The sequence below is a fragment of the Drosophila sulfurigaster genome, chromosome X (assembly GCF_023558435.1).
Source record: "Drosophila sulfurigaster albostrigata strain 15112-1811.04 chromosome X, ASM2355843v2, whole genome shotgun sequence".
NCBI lineage: Eukaryota > Metazoa > Arthropoda > Insecta > Diptera > Drosophilidae > Drosophila > Drosophila sulfurigaster.
Window position 1 is genome coordinate 31543789 of NC_084885.1, and position 23290 is coordinate 31567078.

The following is a 23290-nucleotide window of genomic DNA, read 5'->3' on the forward strand; positions in this document are numbered from 1 at the left end:
ATTGTTTCACTTACACTTAAGCTTATTTCGTATTTGTTCATAGCTTCAACTTAAACTTTTTCGCTAAGTTCAAGCTCATTAAAGCTTTATTTTTGTGCTTATCATTGTGCTGTATTTTGCCACTGTGCAAACTTCTGCACGCTCTGCTGTTTCCCCTTCAGTTTTTGGAGCTCGCTGCCGAAAAGAAGTTGCTAGTGAATGGTATGAATACGAGTGTGAGTGTATGAATGTGAATACATTCGCATTCACATTCATATTCGCAGTCGTTGTCGTAGTCAACTTAAATATGCGTTTCACTTGTCTTGCATATTATTTGGCGCATTAAATTTATGTGCGCAATTGTGCTGAGTTGTGTGAAATACAGACACACTCACATTGATACACACACACACACATACATACACATACACTCATACATACACTGACACAAACACACATACTCACACTCTCTCTTAGAGTGTGTTCCCTTGTCTGCTGAGACGCCTTTCTTGCCTTATGGCAACTCTTGGGTTTCCAGCTCGTGTTTCTTCGCATTTCGATTCAGGCACCTTGCACCCCCCACCTTTTTCACCACCCCCTTCGGTAGTCCCCTCGTCGGTTGTTGCGGCTCCTTTTGGCTCCTTTGTGTGTTATTATTCAAAATCCAGTCAATAATACGAAACGCGACGCTAATTTATTATCGCCATGCCGAACACACTTTGTAAATATTTCACGAGAGCAGTTACAATTACAGTTATCCCCAGTTCCCCTCCCCCCTCTTTTCCCCCCTTCCCCCTTACTCCATGTGTCGTGGCGCTTTTCAATTTTATCCCTTTTATTGGCTTTGCATTTTTTACAGCTGCTTAAAATTCATACACAAATATTCCGACATTGCCCGACAGCTCTCCCTTTCGCTCTCTCTCTCTCTCTCTGTCTCTCTTACTCTCTTGGTCTCTCCCCTCTCCTGCTCTAAACAGCTTCCCTCCCCCTGAGTTTTATTTCCATTTCCTTCGCATGTTTCTCTCGCTGTGACTCGCTTTCGTGTGCAAATTAGTTTATTGGAATTTCTTGTTTGCGTTTTACACAATCTCTTACTGTCCCCCCTTCTCCCTTCCCCTCTTCACGCTTCCCCCCTTTCACCCCCTTTCGCTCTTATTCGATGCGTTCATCACTTGGTTACACTTTGGTTTTATTGCATACATATGTGTCCACTCATTGCTGCGGTTCAACCAAACAGACGGACAGACAGACAGACAGACTCTTCTTTCCGACCACAGCAACAGCAACAGCAACCACAACTTGCTCTTAGGGTTCATCCGCGTTTAAAGCTTTAAGCTCGCGTTTGTCTCTATAACTTGATTTATAGATATTCCTTGTCAACAGAAACTTGCTTTAGCAGATCTCCTCAAAGTAAGTTTAGTTGGTCGCATTAACTGATTAAAACTGCGGAATACAATTTCTATGGTCTTTAATTTTAAACAAACTCTTCTATTTTCGTCCATTCTTTTGTTTTTTATTTCGCTTTTGCTCCGTTGTTCGTAAACGTTTTGAGCTGACTTTGTGTTTGTTTAAATTTCAAATGTAGCGTTTGAAACTTTTGTGTCAAATTTAAAATCAATTGACTTCTATTTTCTTCGATTCTCTTCTTTTTTGTTTGTCTTTTGTGCGCACTTCGTAAACGTTTTGAGTTGATTTTGCTTTTGCTTAGCTGTGAAGTGTGAATTAGCTTTGATATTGAAGAAACTTTTGTGTCAAATTTAAAATCAACTTAATATAATTTAAAACTGTGCTTTTTTCGTCCATTCTCTTTTTTATTTCCCTTTTACTGCGCTATTCGCAAACGTTTTGAGCTGGTATTGCATTTGGTTAGCCTTGAAAAATATGGCTTAGCTTTAGTATTTATGAAACTCAAATTAAAAATCAACTTGAGAACTTAATAATCAATTTTAATAACCACTTGATTTTTTGTTTCCCTTTTGCTGTGCTATTCGCAAATGTTTTCAACTGATTTTGCATTTACTTAGCCTTAAAATGTGGTTTAACTTTAATATTTATTAAAATTCTTGCGTCAAATGAACGTTTAAATGAACTTGATAAATACTTTTCTATTTTCTTGCATTCACTTGTTTTTTTATTTTCCTTTTACTGCACTCTTCGCAAACGTTTTGCGCTGACATTGTATTTGCTTAGCTTTGAAAATGTGGCAAAATAAACAGAGTGAAGTAATTTCGACGGCACGAAGGAAGTTTCAGTGTTGAGTGACTCTTGAGATTGGACTGAGAAGGACATTGTTTTAGACAAGTTATGGATATGACTTGACTTGTTGTTAGTTGGCAGGCAGTTGCAAAGGGGTGGAGAAGGAGAAGGAGTGGGAAAGGAAGGAGGAGGGAAGGACTGAGACACACACACCAACACACATACTGGCTGGCTGGCTATTAAAATTTTAATGAAAATGATGCCCGTTGGGACGAAGTAACGAGTAACGAGTAACGGGTAACGAGAGAAGTGAGAAGTGAGCTGGAGGGACAATGACTCAGACACACACACACGCAGCAGAGAGTGAGGGGTGGAGGAGGGAAAAGGGGGAAGCTTTTAGGCAAGTGCGTGGAGCGCAGCGTTGTGCGTGCAACTGCCATATCAATATCAAAATAATGTGTATGTGTGTTTGTGTGTGTGTGTGTGTAAATTTCAAGTCTGACTGACACGCCGCTAGATGGCGCCCTTAGCTGACAGGCACGCAATCCCTCTCCCTCCCTCCTCTCCCCCTGCCAATTCCAAGTACAAGTTTTGCTCCAGTTTGGCAAATTATTTGCACGTCTTTTGGCTTTAAGTTTTCGCATAGCTTTCACAAGTTAACTACTTACTACTTGTTACTTGCCATCTTCCGCTGGAGTCACGCTGATTGAGAGAGGGAGGGAGCTAGGGGGAGGCTGAAGAGGAAGGAGGAGCTAAAGGAAGCAACTTTGTAAACCTATTGGAATAGTTAGTTGGTCAAAGATGAAAGATGCTGTCACGATGGCTGCTTTAAGCATTGAGCTAATGCAATAAAATGCCAAAATATATCGATAGGAATAATAAGCAGAAGGGAGAAAAGAGAAGAGTAACGAAAGAAGCAAAGTTTATATAAACAAATTACTATTTATTTATTATGATTTTAGAATATCATCACAGTTAAGAGGCAGAAACTGACAGCTAAAGAGTCTAAGAAAAAAATCTATGAACAAAAAACTTTTTTTTTTACCAGAACCTTCATTTCACAATTTCAAGCGCTTTTTTTTTGGTTATTCAACGACAATTTTATACTTTGTGAGGAATGCGAATGTTGCCAAAAGGTATTTATAGACTGCAGTATTATCATACCAGTATACCAAAAAAATACTGATATCTATAGTTGGTATATCGTTATAGAATAATATATGCTATTATCATATATAAATCTAGTATATTTTGCACTCTGTGGTATATTTTGAATGTACTACTATAAAAATATATCAAATACAGCACTTGGTATATTTTTTAAGTATTTTTGTAGTATTCACATTTGGTGTATTTAGTACTTTGTGGTATAATCATGAATATAATAATGTTTTGAATATACCAAATAAAGATTTTGGTATATTTTTATATTTTTGTTGGATATTATTCAGTATATTTTAAGAATAATGTCATACAGACATCTCTCATGGTATATGATGAAAGTTATTCTATATAAATGTACCAAATATAGATTTTGGTATATTTGTGGTGTATTAATTTGGTATATTTCAAAATGTATACCGCATTGCTTTGCTCTTATTCACAATGTAGCTTTTTTACTTGTTTAATGAAGAATGAGTAGAAACAAAAGAAATGAAATTATATTTCTACTAAGTTAGGATGTTGTAAAGTTCCTCTCATAGGTTGACTATGCTATACTATTATTTATTTATTTCTGCTTTATTTTGCCTTATGGTGTGATGCACAAAATACTTGAAAATGTATTCCATTCCATAGGGTGTTTCCATAATATTGAAGTGCATTTTAGATCATTTATTGACTTGATTAGAGACTCTTAGAGATTGTATTTTAACTTGTAGATTATTACCTTGAGCGTTGTTCTTCGTTGCTCTATTCAAGTAATACATATAAATTATAATTCAGTGGTTTTTATAAGCTAATTAACGTTTACAGTCTGCGCTTTTAAAAATTTCTCTCTCTCTTTGTTTCTCTCGTCGTGGCTTTAAGTGCAGTTCATAAATGTCAGAGAAACTCATAATTTTGCAACTATTTAAGTCTTTGGGGCTTGCAATTGAGCCTGTGGCAGTTGCAAGCTCCGCAGTATATTGTCAGTGTTAGAGTGCAGTTTAAGCCCAATGCAGAAAAAGCACTTAATAAAAACACAAGAAAAACTTTTTGCAGGGGAGGAAAAATGTAAATGCAAAGTGATTACAACTCTGTGCTCGGGTAAATTTCTCACTTTTTGCGCTACACTTTTAATACCCCGCTCGTTTAATAAATTGCTTAATTTGCCACACACACGAAAAGTAGTGTTAGAAAACCTCTTGTAAACCGCTTTTGAGAGCTGTCCAACACTTGACACCAAAAGAAGTAAAACATTAAAATAAATGTGAACTTTAAATTCGTTTGGAAAGATAATTATAAAGCTGTTTGCTGGCTTAATTTACCTGATACGAAAAGTAGTGTTGGAAAACCTCTTGAAGACTGCTTTTGAGGGCTGTCCAACACTTGACACCAAAAGAAGTAAAACATTAAAATAAATGTGAACTTTAAATTCGTTGGTGATTAACTGATTAATTTGCCTCATAAACGAAAGGTAGTGTTGGAAAACCTCTTGAAGACCGATTTTGAGGGCTGTCCAACACTTGAAACGAAAAGAAGTAAAACATTAAAATAAATGTGAACTTTAAATTCGTTTGGAAAGATAAGTATAAAGCTGTTTGCTGGCTTAATTTACCTGATACGAAAAGTAGTGTTGGAAAACCTCTTGAAAACCGCTTTTGAGGGCTGTCCAACACTTGACACGAAAAGAAGTAAAACATTAAAATAAATGTGAACTTTAAATTCGTTGGGTAAAATAAGTTCAAAGCTGCCTGGTTGCTTAATTTGCCACACACACGAAAAGTAGTGTTGGAAAACCTCTTGAAGACTGCTTTTGAGGGCTGTCCAACACTTGACACCAAAAGAAGTAAAACATTAAAATAAATGTAAACTTTAAATTCGTTTGGAAAGATAAGTATAAAGCTGTTTGCTGGCTTAATTTACCTGATACGAAAAGTAGTGTTGGAAAACCTCTTGAAGACTGCTTTTGAGGGCTGTCCAACACTTGACACTAAAAGAAGTAAAACATTAAAATAATTGTGAACTTTAAATTCGTTTGGAAAGATAGGTTTAAAGCTGTCTTGTGTCTTAATTTACCTCACTCGAAAAGTAGTGTTGGAAAAGCCTTTGCAGACCGCTTTTGAGGGCTGTCCAACACTTGACACGAAAAGAAGTAAAACATTAAAATAAATGTGAACTTTAAATTGTTTGGGTAAAATACATAAGTTCAAAGCTGCCTGGTTGCTTAATTTGCCACACCACGAAAAGTAGTGTTGGAAAACCTCTTGAAGACTGCTTTTGAGGGCTGTCCAACACTTGACACGAAAAGAAGTAAAACATTAAAATAAACGTGAACTTTAAATTCGTTGGGTAAAATAAGTTCAAAGCTGCCTGGTTGCTTAATTTGCCACACCACGAAAAGTAGTGTTGGAAAACCTGTGGAGACCGCTTTTGAGGGCTGTCCAACACTTGACACCAAAAGAAGTAAAACATTAAAATAAATGTGAACTTTAAATTCGTTGGGCAAAATAAGTTCAAAGCTGTCTGTGTGTGTGTGTGTGGGTGGCAACCCTGGAGGCAACAAGCGCGTTGCACAACACTCACACCCTTCCTCCTCCCCTAACCTTTCCACCGTCGAAGGCGTTGCGAGGGTGAGCGACGCTTTGCTCGAGGCGCAACGCAAATCCGTTTAAATTTATGGCGTGTCATTGTTTTGGCATAAAATTAAGTGAGTGCAGTGCTCGACAGCAAGGGGAAGGGAATGGGGGAGTGGGGAGTGGGGAAGGGAAAGGGCAGGGCAGGGTGTACATGTGTAACTTGTGTGGTTAAACATGCACAGACATGCATGCAAATGATTGCAGAAGGCGACGTCCAATGAAATTCAATAAGAATGTTGCCTACTTTCGGGCTCTCCTCTCCTCTCCTCTCCTCTCCACTCCTCTCTTTTTTCTGTCGCCTTCCCTTTGTCGCCTCGAGCCTGAGCCAATGTCTGCTTCTAATGGGGAAATATAATTCATAAAATTCATAAGCGCCCTTTTAATTTATGAAGATTTCCCCTTCCTCCATCGCCCCCCAGGCGATGCGATGCTGTGTAATTTTAATTAATGCGACCGTCGTTTAACATCAACGAAATGCGAATACGAAACGATAAATGAGCAGAGAATGCACAAAAAATAGAAAAAGAATATCATCGTAGTTCGGAAAGGAGGAAAAGAGACTGACAGCTAAAGATGCTAAGGGAAAAATCTATGAACAAAAAGGTTTTTTTTTCTGGAGAGACAATGCTCAAAACTTGACAATTTCTTGCGTTTTTTTTTTGTCTTTCTATTCAACGAAAATACTCTGTGAGAAATGTGAATGCTGTCAAAGGGTGTTTATAGACTGCGGTATTGTCGTTAAAATATAACATAATATACTAAAGTATACTGAAATTTATATTCGGTATATCGATTATACTACATAATATAGTTGAAATATACTTAATTAATACATCAAGCAAATATTCGGTATATAGATATACTATATATTAAATACCATAGTTGAAATATACTAAATTAAATGACACAAAAATACTGGAGTGTACCGAAATGTATATTTGGTAAATTGATATACTATATATTATATACTATAGTCAAAATATACTAAACTATCATTCCAAACAAATACTGAAGTATACCTAAATGTATATTAGGTATACATAAAAAATACTACTGTGACAATCAAACATACCAAGAAATACAGAAGTATGCTGAAATTTATATTGGTATATCGCTATACTACATGATATAGGTAAAATATACCAAATTAAGATACCAAGCAAGTACTGAAATGTACCGAAATGATGTATATTTGGTAAATCGATATACTATATATATACTATAGTTAAAATATACTGAATTAACATACCAAAAATACTGAAGTATACTGAAATTTATATTTGGTATACCGATTTACTACATACATATTATAGTTAAAGTATATCAAATTAATATACAAATAAAAAACTGAAACATAAAGAAAAGTATATTTGGTATATTGATATACTAAAACATTCAAAATATAGGTTATTCTTAAATTTGACGAATTCTAAATCAATTTGAATTGTTTTTGTGACAATCTCTGGATCTAGAAGATATAACGTTGTGAAATTTGTTTTGGAACTCTAACTTTACTTTATGTTTCTGTAAATTAATATATAAATATGCAATGCCAGCAAATGTTTTGATTCTTTTTGGTTGATTACTTAATGAAATTTCTTCTAATCGTTTGCAGAGTATCGTCTAGTCAGAATAGCTTTTTAACTAAAAGTTTGCTATTATTGTTTAGCTCATTTTGCATTTTGCAGCAATTGTCGACAGCATCTTTAAGACTTCCCTTTTTCACGTTTTTTGCACTTTTTGCATGCAGACTACTTAAGAATGCATACTACACTTAGTATATGGAAAATGGCAAATGCTATCTAGATGGTTTTATGGTCTTGTTCTCTCTCTCTCTCTCTCAGTTATATATGGATGCGTATATATGATTAATGTTCTCGACAATGGCCAAAAAGTTGCCAAGCACACAAAACAAAACAAAAAAAAAGCTGAAAGAATAAAAGTTGAGTGCGACAACTTTTTAGCTTGTTTTGATTTTAGAAGTTGGCAAATGCGAAGAAGAAGAAGAAGGGAGGCCAATTGTGGCTTTTGGTTTTGGTGTTTGTTGTTGTTGTTTTAACTGCTGCTTAACTGCATATTAATCAGTTTTACTTTTGCCTGGCGATGAAACTTTGCCAAAAAGTCGAGAACATGCAGCATTTAAGCATCGAACAGCAAAGAGGCGTGCCAGGAGACGACGACGACAGTCAACAGGGCGTATGAGTGTTTTTTTTGTTTTTGAAAGCAGCAGATGCCTGGCTAACTTTGTGGCAGAAAAATGCGAGCATACGCTAAATATGCAGGGAGTTAGTTGAAATTAAAAAAGCGAATTGCCATAAAATGCGAGGATAATACGAAATTTAAATTAATGTGGTCTGAAAAAGCAAAAAATTGTGTTTAAAATGTGGAAACATTGTGTATATGATATAAATTTAAATTCTGAGAAATATAAGGAATTCTTTTAAATTAAATAATGGTAATCATTGAAAAGTAATCTCGAATCTTCGAAATATAGAGACATTTCTTGATTAAGTAATGGTAAATGTTTTGGAGTAATTCCCTGTATTTAACCAGTATTATTTTTTACATTTTGAAAAGGTCTACAATAAATTTTTTGCTCTAATTATTTCGAGAGCGTAATGAATGTTTCGCTTATCAAAATATTTGCAATAAAAACATTAGAGAATTGTGTCTGATATTTTGAATAATGGGAAATGAAATGCTTTCTTCTGAATAGTGGGAAATCTTAGAAGTGGTTTAAATTAAATAAAATGATTTTTTCATGACTCAGTTTAGGATTTAATTTATTTAATAAAGTACTTTTGGCAATAATGAGACATATTTATCGCTACCATTGTTTTCTCCCATCAAATTTGGATAATTTTGTATGCGTAATGTGTTAAAATATGCCAATGTTGGTATATTGATATACTACAACATTCAAAATATACCAAATACAAATTATAATTACAGCATTCTAAAATTTTCCTATTTCTAAATCAGTTTCAATTGTCTATATGGGAATCTCATAATCTACAAGATATAACTTTGAGAAATTAGATATATTTAGAATATTTTAATTGAAATATAGGGAAATTCCTTTAAACATTATACATTTTTAATATATACATAGAATAGAATATTTTGTTGAATAGAATAATGTGTTGAAATATACCAAAAAGTGTATATTTGGTATATGGATATTTTTCAACATTTAAAATATACAAAAGTTTCCCATTATTGTTACACTATTCTACAATTTTAAGATTGTTTTGTCTAGGACGAATTCTAAAATGTAAAATGAAAAGACTGTTACGATATATTTCGGGGGAATATTCAACTAAACTTTATTCACATTCGGTAGAAAATATATGTATTATATATTTCTTAATGAATTGAACTATGTATAAATTGAGCGCTGTGGTCGATTCGATCGCAATTGAGGGCGGGGGAGATCTCTTGATGTTGTTGTTGTTTTGCTTAGTAATGTCTGCGCTGGCGATAACCGGGAGGCAGATAACGCGACGAAGACGCCGGAGAACTGGCTGCACCATGATAGGCATTGCCATGATAACCGCCAGCAGCTGCAGCACTGCGATGTTGATGAGGACTGCAAGGCGACGAAAGAGCGAAGAAAATGGGATGAGATTTAGTTGGTAAATTTAGAGGTAGAAAACTTACTCGGCGGGCAGCGAGGGGGAAGTGGGCAAGTGTGCACCCTCGGCATGGAAACCGTTCTTATCGGCCTTGTAGTTAACGGTATACTGCTGGCCATCGTCCCCTGTGTACGAGTAAGAGCCACGCACGCCCAGAGAACCATGTGGCCAGCCTCCCTTGAACTCGCCGGTCTCATCGCGATGGATGCCATTGCCAGTATCGAAGCTGCAAAAAGTGCATAGAGAGTTCAAATCAAATTAGAAAAGTCAATGCAAATATTTATAGAATTGTAGAATTTCGATGTTGCTATTCTGTTAAATGTTTAGAAGAGAGATTCTAAAATGTCCCAGTATGGTATTTTTTCCATTTATGGTATTTTCATAGTAGGGAAAGAGTTCAAAACAAATTGGAAAAGTCAATGGAAGTATTTATAGAATTGTAGAATTTCAATGTTGCTAATTTTTAATTTTTCTAGTATGGTATTTGTTTTCCTTTTATGGTATTTCTATAGTATGGAAAGAGTTCAAATCAAGTACGATAAGTCAATGGGAATATTTATAGATTTAAAGAAATTCAATGTTAATATTCTGTTAAATCTTTAAAAGAGAATTTTTTAAGTGTTCCTAGAACTCGTGATGGGATAGTTTATAGCATTGTATAAAATAATTGCAAGAACTTTTAAGAATTATATTCATTTCGTAAAGTGATTTAAAAATAATTCAATTAATTAAAACTGTGCTGTAGCACATCTTCAGAGTTTAATGAATAGGAGTCGTCTCGTTATAAACAATTTTAGGAATTTGTGCGATAGTAACTATCCATACTATCGTATATAATAATGGAAAGCATTTCCTTAGAATAAAATTAAATTAAATTGTTGCACATAGCAAATGGTAGATTTTTTCAAATAGGGTCCAATATTTCTCTAACACTTAGTGACTGCAATTTTGTGTGGTAAAGTGCTTTAAATATGGCTACGATAGTTGTAACGATAGTAAAGCATTTTACAAATCCAAGGAAGCGAGGAAAAGAATCTAATTTCCATTAAAAAATGGAATTCAATTCAAATATGCTGTAGCATTTGTATAGAGTTGCTGAACTGTCTTCAAAATAATTGCGATAGCTTTAGCGATAGTAACTTTGAACTAGTTCTAGCGATAGTAAAGCATTTAACAATCGCAACGACTTTGAATAGGATTCAAGTTGTGGAAATACGAAAGTTATACAATATTATTATTATAGAGTTTTTAAACTGTCTTGAATATAATGCCGATAGTTGTAGCGATATTAACTAAGAACTAGTTCTAGCGAGAGTAAAGCATTTATTAATCGCACGGACTTTAAATGGAATTTAATTGTGGGTGAGTTACAATCTCACAATATAACTCAAATACATATGTTGCACTATTTCTATTACGATAGTTGCAGCGATAGTAAAGCATTTTATAATCGGAAGGACTTTAAATTCAATTTGCGGAGTTAAGAAAGTTACGAAAGTGTTTCAAAGCTGCCTAGACAGTAATTGCGAACTATCGTTTGCCATTAAACAATATTATTTCTATAGAGCTTCGAAACTGTCTTGAACATATTTGCGATAGTTGTAGCGATAGTAACTTTGAACTAGTTCTGTCGATAGCAAAGTTTTTTATAATCGCAAGGACTTTAAAACGAATTCAATTTGCAGAATGGTGACTGAGTTATCATCTCGCAATATAATTAAAATATGTTGTAGTATTTCTATTACGATAGTTGTAGCGATAGTAACACCATCGCTACTATCCTTGGAACTATCGCGTGTCATTCTCACCCAAAGTTGTAGTTGCCATTGGCATCGCTCTGATAGTCGCTGCGCACAATGGGAATCTGCGGCGTCTGACGATGAGCAGCTGCTCCATGTTGTCCAGCATAGGCTGAGGCGCCACCAGCAATGCCACCGATGCGGCTGTGCGCTGCCTGTCCACCGCTAACGCCATGATAGTGCAGCTGATTGTGGCTGGCCTGGGGAGCCAGATACTGATTGGAGGGCAGATAGCGTTGGGGCAGGCGACCGCCGGAGACGGCGACCAAAAAGCTGGCAAGCAGCAGGCAGGAGGCAAGGACAACACGTTGATGCAACATCTTCTTTGCGGCAGAAACACTTCACTTTAGTTCACTTGACAACTCACAACCACAAAAAAAAAGGCAACAAAAAAAGAGGCGACAACAACGAGAACGAAGACGAAGAGGCAAGACTCGACTGTTTGTGGTTGGAAGGCGACGCTTTGGTTTTATAGTCTCAGCTCAGAGCTCAGAGCTCAGAGTTTGGGAGTCATGCTCAATTTTAATTGTTTTCTGTTCAAGTCTTGTCTGCTGTCTACCTCTTCTTCTTCTTCTTCTCTTCAGCTAGTTTCGCATTGCTTCTTATTCTTTATGTATGTGTGTGTGTGTGTTTTCAACTCGTTTTGCTGCTGTTCATTTTTGGCCGTTTAATTAGCCAAATGCTGACATGCACCAAAACGCTTTTTGCAATTTTCAAATTTTTCGAATTTCATTTTGTACGTAATTAATGCGAAGACTTGAAGAGTGTTCAAAGGGTGTGCAAAAGGGAGTGTGTGGCAAGATGGTGGAGGGAGGGGAGGTTTGGGGAGGGGGCACGTTTTAGCGGCTTTAACTAATTATAGCATCGCATTCCATCATTAACACTCGCCATGTTTTTAGAGCGCTTTGGAGTTCCGGCTCGCCTCGCTTCTCACAGCACTCGAGTGTTTTTGTTTTCGTTTCGTTTCTGTTTCGATTCTGTTTTTTTTTGACTCACTTGAGGGCCATCTTTACAATCGGGCTTAAAAGTGCCGCTTCAAACATGGCTTGGCCACAACAAACAACTTGACGATGTTCTGCGCGTGAAGCAAATCCGTAAACGGTAGCCACAACATTTCCCTCTTCAGATTCGTTTCTTTGCCCTTTTGTCTTAGAGAACTTCTGCTTTTGATTGCGTCAAAGAAATGTTTCCATCGCCAGCTAACTTGGCTAAGCTCTAAGCCAACTGGTGAATGCTTTACATTTGCTAAAATCTTTGTTTATAGCTTAGTTTTCTAAAATGTATATAATTTCTAATTGCTTTGAAGTGTTCTATACAACTTCAATCTTCGTATATAATTCAGAGTTTCTTCATTTTTGGTATATTTTTTGGTATTTTACGGATGATATTTTATCGCCAGTTAAGTCGGCTCTATATAGCTCTATAAAATTGATATAATTTTTTCTTCGCTTGAAAGTTGAATTGAATATTTATATTCGAACATCGTAATACTGAGTTAATACTGAGTTTCTTCATTTTAGGTATATTTCTTTGTTATTTTTGGTATTTTATTTTATTTTATTTTATTTATAAATTCCTATAAAATGTATATAATTTATTGTTCGCTTGGAAGTATTCTATACAACTTCAATTCGAACTTCGTGTTTAATACTGAGTTTCTTCATTTTTAGTATATTTTTTTTTTTGTATTTTACGGATTTATCGCCAATTAACTCGACTATGCTTTACATTTCCTAAAGTTGTCGCTTTTACCTTCGCTCTATAAAACTTATATAATTTGTTCTTGTCTTTAAAGTTGTCTTAAACAATTCTATTCGAACTTCGTATTTAATACTGAGTTTCTTCATTTTAGATAAATTTCTTTGTTATTTTATGGTATTTTACTGACGGTATTTTATTGCCAACTACCTCATCTAAGCTCTAAGTCAACTGTCGAATGCTTTAAAGTTGTTTATATTGTTCTTTCAAATGTTTATAATTATTTTCTACGGTTGAAAGTATTCTATCTATACAACTTCCTATTAGGACATTGTATTTAATACTGAGTTCCTTCATTTTTGGTATTTTATTGGTATTTTCTTTATTTATAAATCTTTATACACATTGTTTCTATCGCCAACTGACGCAGCTAAGCTTTAAGCCAACTCACAATTGCAATTGTGTTTGTTTCGAAATTTTATTGTATTCTTGAAAAGATCTTTAAGAAGTTTTTAGTATTGAATACTTTACTTCGTGCTTAATACTGAGTTTCTTCTTCATTCTGAATGAACATTTCTTTGATTGTGGTTGAATGCTTTACATTTAACGTTTGCTCTTAAATAATTCTTATAAAATGTATATAATTTGTTCTTCGGTTGAAAGTATTCTACACAACTTCTATTCGAACATCTTTTTTTTAATACTGAGTTGTTTCATTTTTGGTATTTTTGTTCCTGTTTTATGGTATTTTTGTATTTATAAATCTTTATTAAAGTGTTTCCATCGCCAACTAAGCTCAAAGTCAACAGGCGAATGCTGAGCAGTTGGGTTTGTTTAGAAATTTGTGTTGTGTTCCTTAAAAGGTCTGCAATAAGTTTGTGGTATAAAGAATTATTTAAAAATTATAATCAAACTTCGTGAGATATTTGTACAAACTATTTAAAATAGACGTCGTCGAAGTTTTATAATTCCGATCGAACATTTCTTTAAAATTATTCAAGTTTCAAAAGTTATTTTCTTTCAATTCTTACAGTTATGAACTTTGAAATAGCAGCGCTTTTAAAATTTAAAAAGACTTTTAAATAGCTAAATAATTTATAACTAAATTTTGTGCGTTGTTTTTGTTGTTTTTTCTGCCACACTGAGGAGAGGAGCTTAAAACTAATTGAATATTCCATGATTGCAATAGAAATATATATTTTATATGACAGATTTCAGCTTATTGCTGAAACACTATTAAATCCACATTCATTTTGGTTGACTTTATGAACTCTTATCGATTGGAAGTTTGCGTCGTATCTTTGAAATGCAATCTTTAGTTTATTTTCGGCAAGCTCATCGCATAGTCTCGCATACCCGAAGCGAAGATTTCTGTCAAATCATTTGATATGGAATGCATGACGATGTGAATGAGGATGACTTTGCTGTAAGTGTAGTGTTTGGATTTTCCCGCTGGCATCAAAATAGAAACGGAACCAAAAAAAGAGAAAAGAACAGAATCTGAAACGAGATTTAGAACTAACTTTTTCGAGGTGGCAAAAAAAAAGAAAAAAAAAGAAATAAACTTGTACAAGAACAATGAATAGTTGTGTAGTTAGGTATAAACTCGGCTTATATCCGCAATTATTAATATAATGACAACAGATTTTGATGTTGCTGTTTTGTTGTTTGCTGTTTGTTGTAGTTATTAAAAATAGCCGTCGATAAACGAAACGCAACTTCATTAATTAATAATAATTAATGATGATGATGAACTAATCAAATAAAAGCGTGAAAAGTGAAGCTCAACAATAAATCATAATCATGCTCATCGTCAACATACATTCGAGTTCATGATCGTCGTTCTCATTATTGTTTTGATCATCATTATTATTTCTTGTTGTTGTTCTTTTTCGATGGTGAATGGTGATTTCAATCGCCCCAAAGGGAATTACATTGAGAACGCGTGCCCAACTCAACTCAACTCAACTCAGTTCAGTTCAGCTATGTTCGCTTTGTTCTTTTGGCGCCCGTCTTTCATTAACTCGCACAATTCTCAGCGCCGTTGTCTTCTTCTTTGCCATTATCGCTACGTTTCCATTCCATTATAGCATTGGTATATTCAAATCATCAACTGTTGCGCTTCGACTTCATATCGTAGTATACTCGTATTAATCGTAGCTTTGCCTCATCGAACTCTTCCAAATTGGCATTTTGAGTTCTACGCACTTTGGGAAATATATTTATGAGATTCATTTTGAGGTCGAAGTAGTCTTAAAGTATTTATTTTAATTGAATAAAACTAGTATTAAATTAATATACCAAAGATCGCATTTAGTATACTTCAATATCTAAGCGATAAGTGATTTGATTGATAATTTGGTATATTTTGCATATTTTATATGTTTTAGTATATCGTTATACCAACGATACATTTTGGTATATTACAGTATATATTAAAATTATGTTTGGTATTTTCAAAATAGTAAGCGCTTAGTATATTTCAAATGTAGTAGTATATTTATATACCAAATATTACTTTTGGTATATTTCAATAGGTACGGGATAAGTGATTTGTTTGAAAATTAGGTATATTTCGGTATATTTTAAATGTTATCGATATACCAAATAAAGCTTTTGGTATATTTTAGTATGAACTATAATTATGTCTGGTATTTTAAAAATTTCAAGGGTGTGGTATGCTTCCAATGAAGTAGTATATCAATATACCAAATGTTACTTTTAGTATATTTCAGTATGAATTATGATTATGTTTTATGTGTAACATGCGTGAATATTTCAAATGCAGTATACCAAGAGTAAATTTTGGTATATTTTAGTATGTATTATAATTATGCGTGGTATTTAAAAAAAAACAAGAATGGAATGGAAATGGAATGTATGCCGATATACCAAATATAGCTTTTGGTATATTATGTAGTTATATTTATATATTTTTGCTTTTATTATTTTATGGTCGAATCCACTCGAACTTTTATTATAGGCCTCGGCATATTTTAGTATTTTTTTTTTGTACGTTATTTTGGTACATTTTATTATACTGAGTATTTTACAGTCGAACATCTTGCTTATTGTATTAATTTTGTTGGTTTTTATTTAATTCGTAATAGTTATTATTTATTTACTATTTTTTGTACTATACTGTTTTTTATTCATAATTTTTTTATTTACTCTACTTTGAATTAACATATCCAATATTTTATATTACATTCCAGATTACTTGTATACTTTTTATGTACTTCATGTAAGTTGTACCATTTTGTTTTTATAATTTTCATATACAATACTTTTTTACAACATTAATTTTGAGCTTTATGGAATATTTATTTATTTATATTCTTTGATACCACTTTGGTAAATTTTTAATCAATTTTAGTTAATATTAACTTGAGGGTTTCTTTTCATTTTGTTCGCTTTCCAATGAGATAGAAATTGTAAAAGATAATTGTAGTTATTTAAGAAATACTTTTTTGTGCCAAGAAAAATGTCTTCTGCAATTTTTTGGTACCACTGTTTTTAAATTTTTAATCAATTTTAAATATTTTTGTATTATATTTTTCATGAAATTCTTGTAATAGTATTAACACTTCACTCAAATCCGTCTATTCAATCAGCTTAACGCTGCATTCTTTGCTCTCGCTTTAACCTTGGTCTTTTATCCATCCATCAGCTATCTTTCCATCTCATTGTCTTTTTGACTCTGACAATGGCGTTTTTCTTTTTTTTTTTTTTGACTCCCTCACACACAAGAAAGACAAGTGCAATCTTCTTTCATGTTTCGCTGTTCCGTTGTTGGTTTTTTGTGAACTTCGCGCATCGGTGGCGCCTCAAAATGCATATTGTACAGTTAGCTGGACAGCGTCTCATCGCTAATGGGGCATCATTAAGTTTCATTACGAGCTAACTGAACTGCAGCCAACGTCAGCATCCAAAATTGGTTCTTCGACCTGCTCCTCTATATATGTATGTATAATTTATGCAGCCCAAGCAAAGTCTTAAGACCTTAAGACCGGATGTGGATGGACTGTAATGCCAAAGTAGCCACAAATGAACTTGTAATTTACAATGAATTTGACACTGACAGCTGGCAACTGTCTGTACTGTGTATGCATACTTTTGGCAATGACTGTACAAAGTTGTCTTGTTGTCTTGTGCAACTCTTTTTTAAGCCACTTGAGCAACACTTTTGGATTATGCCTCGATTTGGGTTCCGAGTTTTGTGGCTGCTCATTATGCAACAGTCCGCAAATAGATTCTATTCTCATAATCATTCGCTTTAGAATCGCCATTTCGCTCTTAAGGTATATTAGTTAAACTTTACTTGAGAGTTTCTTTTCTTAAATTTCTTCGCTTTGCAATCAGATACAAATTTTTAGAAGGATGGCAAAAAAAACACCTTCTCGGTATATTTTAGTATATTTTTGGTATATTTGGAATATTGAAATATGGTTTTTTTTTATTGAAAATGGGTTATTATATATTAGTATACCAAATATAGCTGTTTGTTTAAATTAGTATTTTTTCGGTATATTTGTGTGGTATATTTTTAGTATATAATTTTATTGAAAATGGCTATCGAGCACCTCGCAGTGCATCACACTCGATAGCAGATTTCTGCTGATAATTTGGTATTTTTGCAATATACCAAATGTAGCATTCGGCATGTTTTTAGTATTTTCAGTATATTTTCGGTATGTTTTTGGAATATGGTTTTACTGAAAATGGCTAGATCTATATCAGTATACCAAATATGACATATTCCTATTTTTTCGGTATATTTTTAGTATGCAGTTCTATTGCAAATGGATATTGGGTATCTCACAGTCGAACACACTTGATTGTAGATTTCTGCCGGCAATCTGGTATATTTGTTTCTCTATGTTATGTATACCAAATACCCATATATTTTAGTACTTTTTCGGTATATTTTTAGAATATGGTTTTATTGAAAATTCATATCTTAAAGTCGATCATACTCGATTAGAGCTGTCTCTCTTGTTTTTTTTTAGTTGAAATACATATATTCAAAAGTTTTTTTTTGAAATTTCTGAAATTTTGATTACAAAAAGGTTTTTTTTTGAGTTGAAATACAAATTCATAAAAGTTTATTGAAATTTCTTTACATTTTATACAATTTTATGAATTACATTTATAAGAAAATTTCGAAGCTCAAGCATTGTTATCTAGTTCTATTTTAGTTTCCTTTTCATCATTTCTTTGACCAACTTTGAAGCTTAAAAATGTTTTCTGTACTTGACATATGCTATATTTTTGTTATCCTAATCCTTGGTGCAATATTCATAGGGTAACTGAAGCGACTGTTCAGGATTTTGTTTATCTTCCATTGCAACACTTTTTCTTTTTCGATTTGGTTTTTTTTTTTGTCGTTTTTGGTGTGCGCTGTGTGGTAACTAAGTTATTTTTAGATGCTTCTTAGCCATTAAAATTGTATTAAATCAGATTAGTCGAAAGCTTAACAAACTGACGATGCAAAAAGGGCGAAAGAGATAGCGATAGCAAGGTGGGAGTGGAGTGGTGAAGAGAGAGAGGGGGGAACAAGCAGTTGCTTAACTTGTTCCTCTTGGCTATAACTCAAGCCACGAACAGCAAAAACGGGGGCAAGGCACTGGCTATGATAGATAATTGCTTTGCTTGCTTTCCATACCCTGTAATCGCACGATCTTGCTTAGTGGGGTGTTTTAGGTGTGCTTTAAATGAGATGTCGAAATAGTTGCTGAAAAAGATCTGTAAAGCTTAGAGTGTAAATTGAATTTTATAATCATTTCTAGAAGGAGTTGAAATAGTTCCTATATCAGAATCTTTCTTCTTAGTTTCTACACTCAATATTTCAATATGAAAAGTAAAATAATGAAAAATGTAATGAGATACCAAAATAGTGAACACACTTTTCTTGCTGTAAGATTTTAAATGAATCCTAAAAGCATTTTTTAAGTTGAAATAGTTCCGATATCAAAATCTTTTCTATTAGTTTCTACACAATGACAATTTAAAAGGAAAAGTGTTTAAGAGAAAAAGCTAAAACATTTGCTTACTCTATTTGAACAAAGCAAAGCAAAAAAATATTTGTATTACTTACATTATTCAAATTCATAATACAAAATGATATAATGAAAAAACAAAAAATAATGCCAAGATAAAATATTTTGCAATTTCGAGAATAAAATATTATTGAATCAAGATTTGAGGGAGTCTTAAAATAAGGTGTTTTTTTAACTTGAATTGCAAATTTCAAGATTGTAATTGCTAAGATCGAAAATAATCCTAAATCAATATTTTTTCAACCTAGATTCTTTTCTTTCTGTAGATTATTTATTGGATTTATAAATAAATAAATTCTTAAAAAGAATCTACCTTTTTTTGTAGCTACAAGTCGAAAGTTGTTCATAACATTTTTAAAATTTTTAGTTTTAAATTGTTGAAAGAAGTTTGTCAATGTTTTTTCTAGTTTACAGGGTATCTTCTTAGTCTATTCATCTTCTTGATTTGTTGATCAATTTTTGTTGGGTTTTTTTTTTGATATTGTGTTCTTTGTTGTTGTTATTTTTCAATTGAAAACTCAAGAGACACGCCCAGCTAAGCGCATTGGGCTGTGGCTAATTGAATCATGAGATGGCTCTGAAGAAATTGCAGAAATGTTTATACCCATAAATGTGTGTAATCGCTTAAGCGGAGGGAGGGGGGAGTGCTGAAGATGCGGGTGAGAGTGCGGGGGAGGAGGAAAGGAAGGGAAACAAACATTTGCCTAGGCAGCAGGACGATTGCAGCTGTTATTGTCGATGGCAATGCACTGATAAGAAACAAACACGAAGCAAGCAAAAAGAAAGGAGAAGAGGTGAGGGGAAAGGAGAAGGGAGAAGGGCGGGGAAGTGGAAGCAGACAAGGGGGGAACAGTGAAAGAAAATGTTGAAAGTTGCCACAGCACTCGATAAGCGCTGTCGATGGCAGAGGGAGAGGAAGGGGAAGGGGAGGAAGTAGAAGGAAGGGGGAGGGAATGGAAAGTGAGGTCGAAGTTCAGCTGCTTCGTTGTTGTCGTTGTTATCGCCACGTTGCGTCGTCATTTCCTTTTTAGCCTACGATTTGCCTTTGAACTTTCTTTGCGAGCTCACAAAATGTCAAATTCAGCTATTTGTTTAATTGAAAAAAGCAAAAATTCAAAGCAAAAGCAGAAGTAAAAAAGCGAAAGGAAAGCACGCAGCGTTTAACGTCTTCTTGCTTCCTGCCTCTTGTGTCAAGCGCATCAAATTGTTATGTGCCATTAATTTAAATAAGAGAAAGAGAGAGGAATAGGAAGAGAGAGAGAAAGGGAGACCAATATGACCTCGCTTCGAATAAAAGTACTCACTCTTCCCCATTCACATTCACAATACGCATTCACACTCAGTTGCTTTGTCTCGTAATCGCCTTCTATGCAAATTTGTTCCATATGCACTTCTTACACTCTTCAGCTCTTGATATGATCCCTCATAAGCTCTCAATTTCCACTCTACACAATTGAGGGAGAAGCTGCCAAAGTGGAGTCGAAAGGTTCATTAGTTCAATCAACTGCAAATTCACCATCGTTGTAGAAGCTTATTGACAATTCTTAGAGCAATAAAACATAAATTTCTTTTTTGTGTTTTATAATAAGTTTATCAGGTTTTATACCCGCTACTCAGAGGGTAGAAGGGTATTATGAAATGAAATGTATGTAATAGGCAGAAGGAAGCATCACCTCATAAAGATCAACGTCAACAGGCAAGACGGTCTAACCATGTCCGTCTGTCTGTCTGTCTGTCCGTCTGTCTGTCCGTCCGTCTGTATGAACACCTCGTTCTCATAGACTATAAGAGATAGATACATATGTTTTAAATCGACAAAATTCTAATAAGAAGTCTAATTTTGAAGCTAGAGTAGCCATTTTTGGTACAGACAATAACTAACATATAGTTTTTATGATTGCCGCAAATTGCGTCGCAAGCGAATAAAAAATGTAATAATTTAAAAAATAATTTTGTATGCGTAAAAACGCTTATTTAATATTGGTCTTAGTTGCTTTGGTTGACAATCTAGTATATTTTGCACTCTATGGTGTATTTTGAATGACTACCAAATATAGCCTTTGGTATATTTTTAGTATTGTTGTGTTTTTTCATTTATTTTAAAATTAACACCGCGCTATTTTGCTTTTATTTAAAACGGTATATTTTTGATATATTTTAAGTATTTTTGTGGTATAGTATTTGCAAATATCTCATTGATTATTTAAATATGTAATTTCGCAGCGAATCTTTAATGAACTACATAAAAAATGCATTGAATATGATATTAAATGATTAAATTTAAGAAAAACAATCCAAGGAACTGTTTTTCTTAAATTTAATCAGCTTATCTTTTGCAAACACCCAGAATTCTAACAAGTATTCCATTTACAATTATGATTCTTAACTTTATAACTCCAGAATTCTAACAAATATTGTATTTATGATTCTGTTAAATAATTTTATTTCTCCAGAAAGTGAAAATCACTGTTATACGCTTACAACTTGTTAGTTTTCTCGATATTTGCAGTTGGATTAATCCAAAACAAATAAATGTGATTTTGTAGTTTTTACCGGGTTTTACGCCTGTGATTTCGTTGAAGCTGTCAGATAAGCGATCTGACAAATTCCCAGTGCGTGGTGAATCCCGAATCCCCTTAGTTACACATACTGCTCTCTCTCTCGCTCTCAGTGTTTGCACAGTGGCTGACAAAAGTCAGCCGCCTGGGCAACAATAACAATTTGTTGCTAATGCACTTTCTGTTTGCTTTTTTTGGTCGCCCTGGAGGCTTAACCCGGCCAAAGTCAATGTCGAAACCCCCCTTAAAAAAAAAGTACAACTACTCATTAAGCGAGGAGAGAGTGAGAGAGAGAGAGAGATAGGGATAGAGATGCGAAATTCGAGGCGATTTGCTCAGATCCCCAATAGCAAACGCTCTGCTCTGTTTGATTAAGCAATTCCAGGCGGAAATTAAATGGACACGCAAACAAACTGAGGAGCTTTAGAAGCAACTGCTTCTGTTCTGGGGGCAGGAGAAGGGATAGAGAAGCATGAGGGGGAGCAAAAAAAAAAAGGGTCAGCTGGTAGCTGGTAGCTGGAAGCCAGGAGTCTGTGTGGAGTCTGAGGCCAGGGTGTCTATCAAACTTAACTGAGCAGCGCTCAAGTGAGAAGATTAAATCGCCATAAATATTAACTACAGTTGCTTCCGTTTGTATGCGCACATTGCACATTGGAGTGGGCACTGGGGAGAACAGAAGAGAACAGAAGAGAAGAGCGGAGACCGGAGAGAAGTCCGGGTAAGAACAAACTATACTATAGACTATGGCAAGGCAGGTAAGACAATTTGAAAACGTTTGCCTTGATTTAGCACCGGAAGGCACGCACATCACGTGTCCGGACTTGGACTTGGGCTTGGGGGGTCCAAGATCCACGACCCCAGCGGGATAAAAGACAGACAGACGGAACGTCGTCGTCGGGGGAACGCTTCAAGTTGCAGGTTCAGAGTGTACAAATCAAATGATTTATTGTGCTCGCTCTTCGCTTTGGTCAGTACAAAATTGGAGCATGCTAAAAATAATTGAAACGTACAAGCGAAGTGGGTGAGGGAAAAAGGGAGAGGGAGAAAGGGAGCTCTCACCTGGTGTTAAGCCATGAAATTTCTTTACAACTTTTTTCCAGCTGCTAATTGACACACGTAGTGCGTGTTGTTCTTGTTGTTGCGAGTGGCATGATTAAGACTTTGCCACATAATTGAGTTATCCAAATGTCTGCGACAATTCACCTTTTCCCACTCTGTCGACTTTTCCGTTGCCTGGCATCTGACTTTTCCGTTGCGAGGCGGACGAAAAACCAATTGCTTTGCAAATTGACCGAAAATGTTCCGGCTGAATGCGCTTCCGGTTCGCCAAATAGCCAACAAGCTGCTGTTTTTGTGGCCATCAAGCATTTTCGCATAGCATTCGTAAATAAGCAACGGACTCAACGCACTCAACAACATTACCGACCCATTCCCATCATCAGCATCAGCATCCGCATCAAAATCAGCATCAACATCAACATCAACATCATCATAATCATCAGCGTCATCGTCAACATCATCGTCATCATCGCATTCGTTGTGAAAGTCGCATTCGCATTCGGAGTCGCATCCATTCAAAAATCAACC

The 23290-nt window shown here is 34.6% G+C and overlaps 2 protein-coding genes across 2 annotated transcripts in view; one reads left to right on the top strand and one right to left on the bottom strand.

Annotated features, from left to right (window-relative positions):
- LOC133848338 (uncharacterized) overlaps window positions 1–23290 on the top strand; it is an 88155-nt gene that overhangs the window by 13301 nt on the left and 51564 nt on the right. The gene's annotated exons all lie outside the window — the stretch shown is intronic.
- Window positions 9263–11802, bottom strand: LOC133848497 (pupal cuticle protein 20). Its single transcript, XM_062284095.1, has 3 exons — window positions 11398–11802; window positions 9615–9815; window positions 9263–9543 (listed from the first exon to the last, which is right to left on the bottom strand). The coding sequence occupies exons 1-3, from the start codon at window positions 11706–11708 to the stop codon at window positions 9414–9416; spliced, it is 642 nt and encodes a 213-aa protein (XP_062140079.1). The 5' UTR covers window positions 11709–11802; the 3' UTR covers window positions 9263–9413.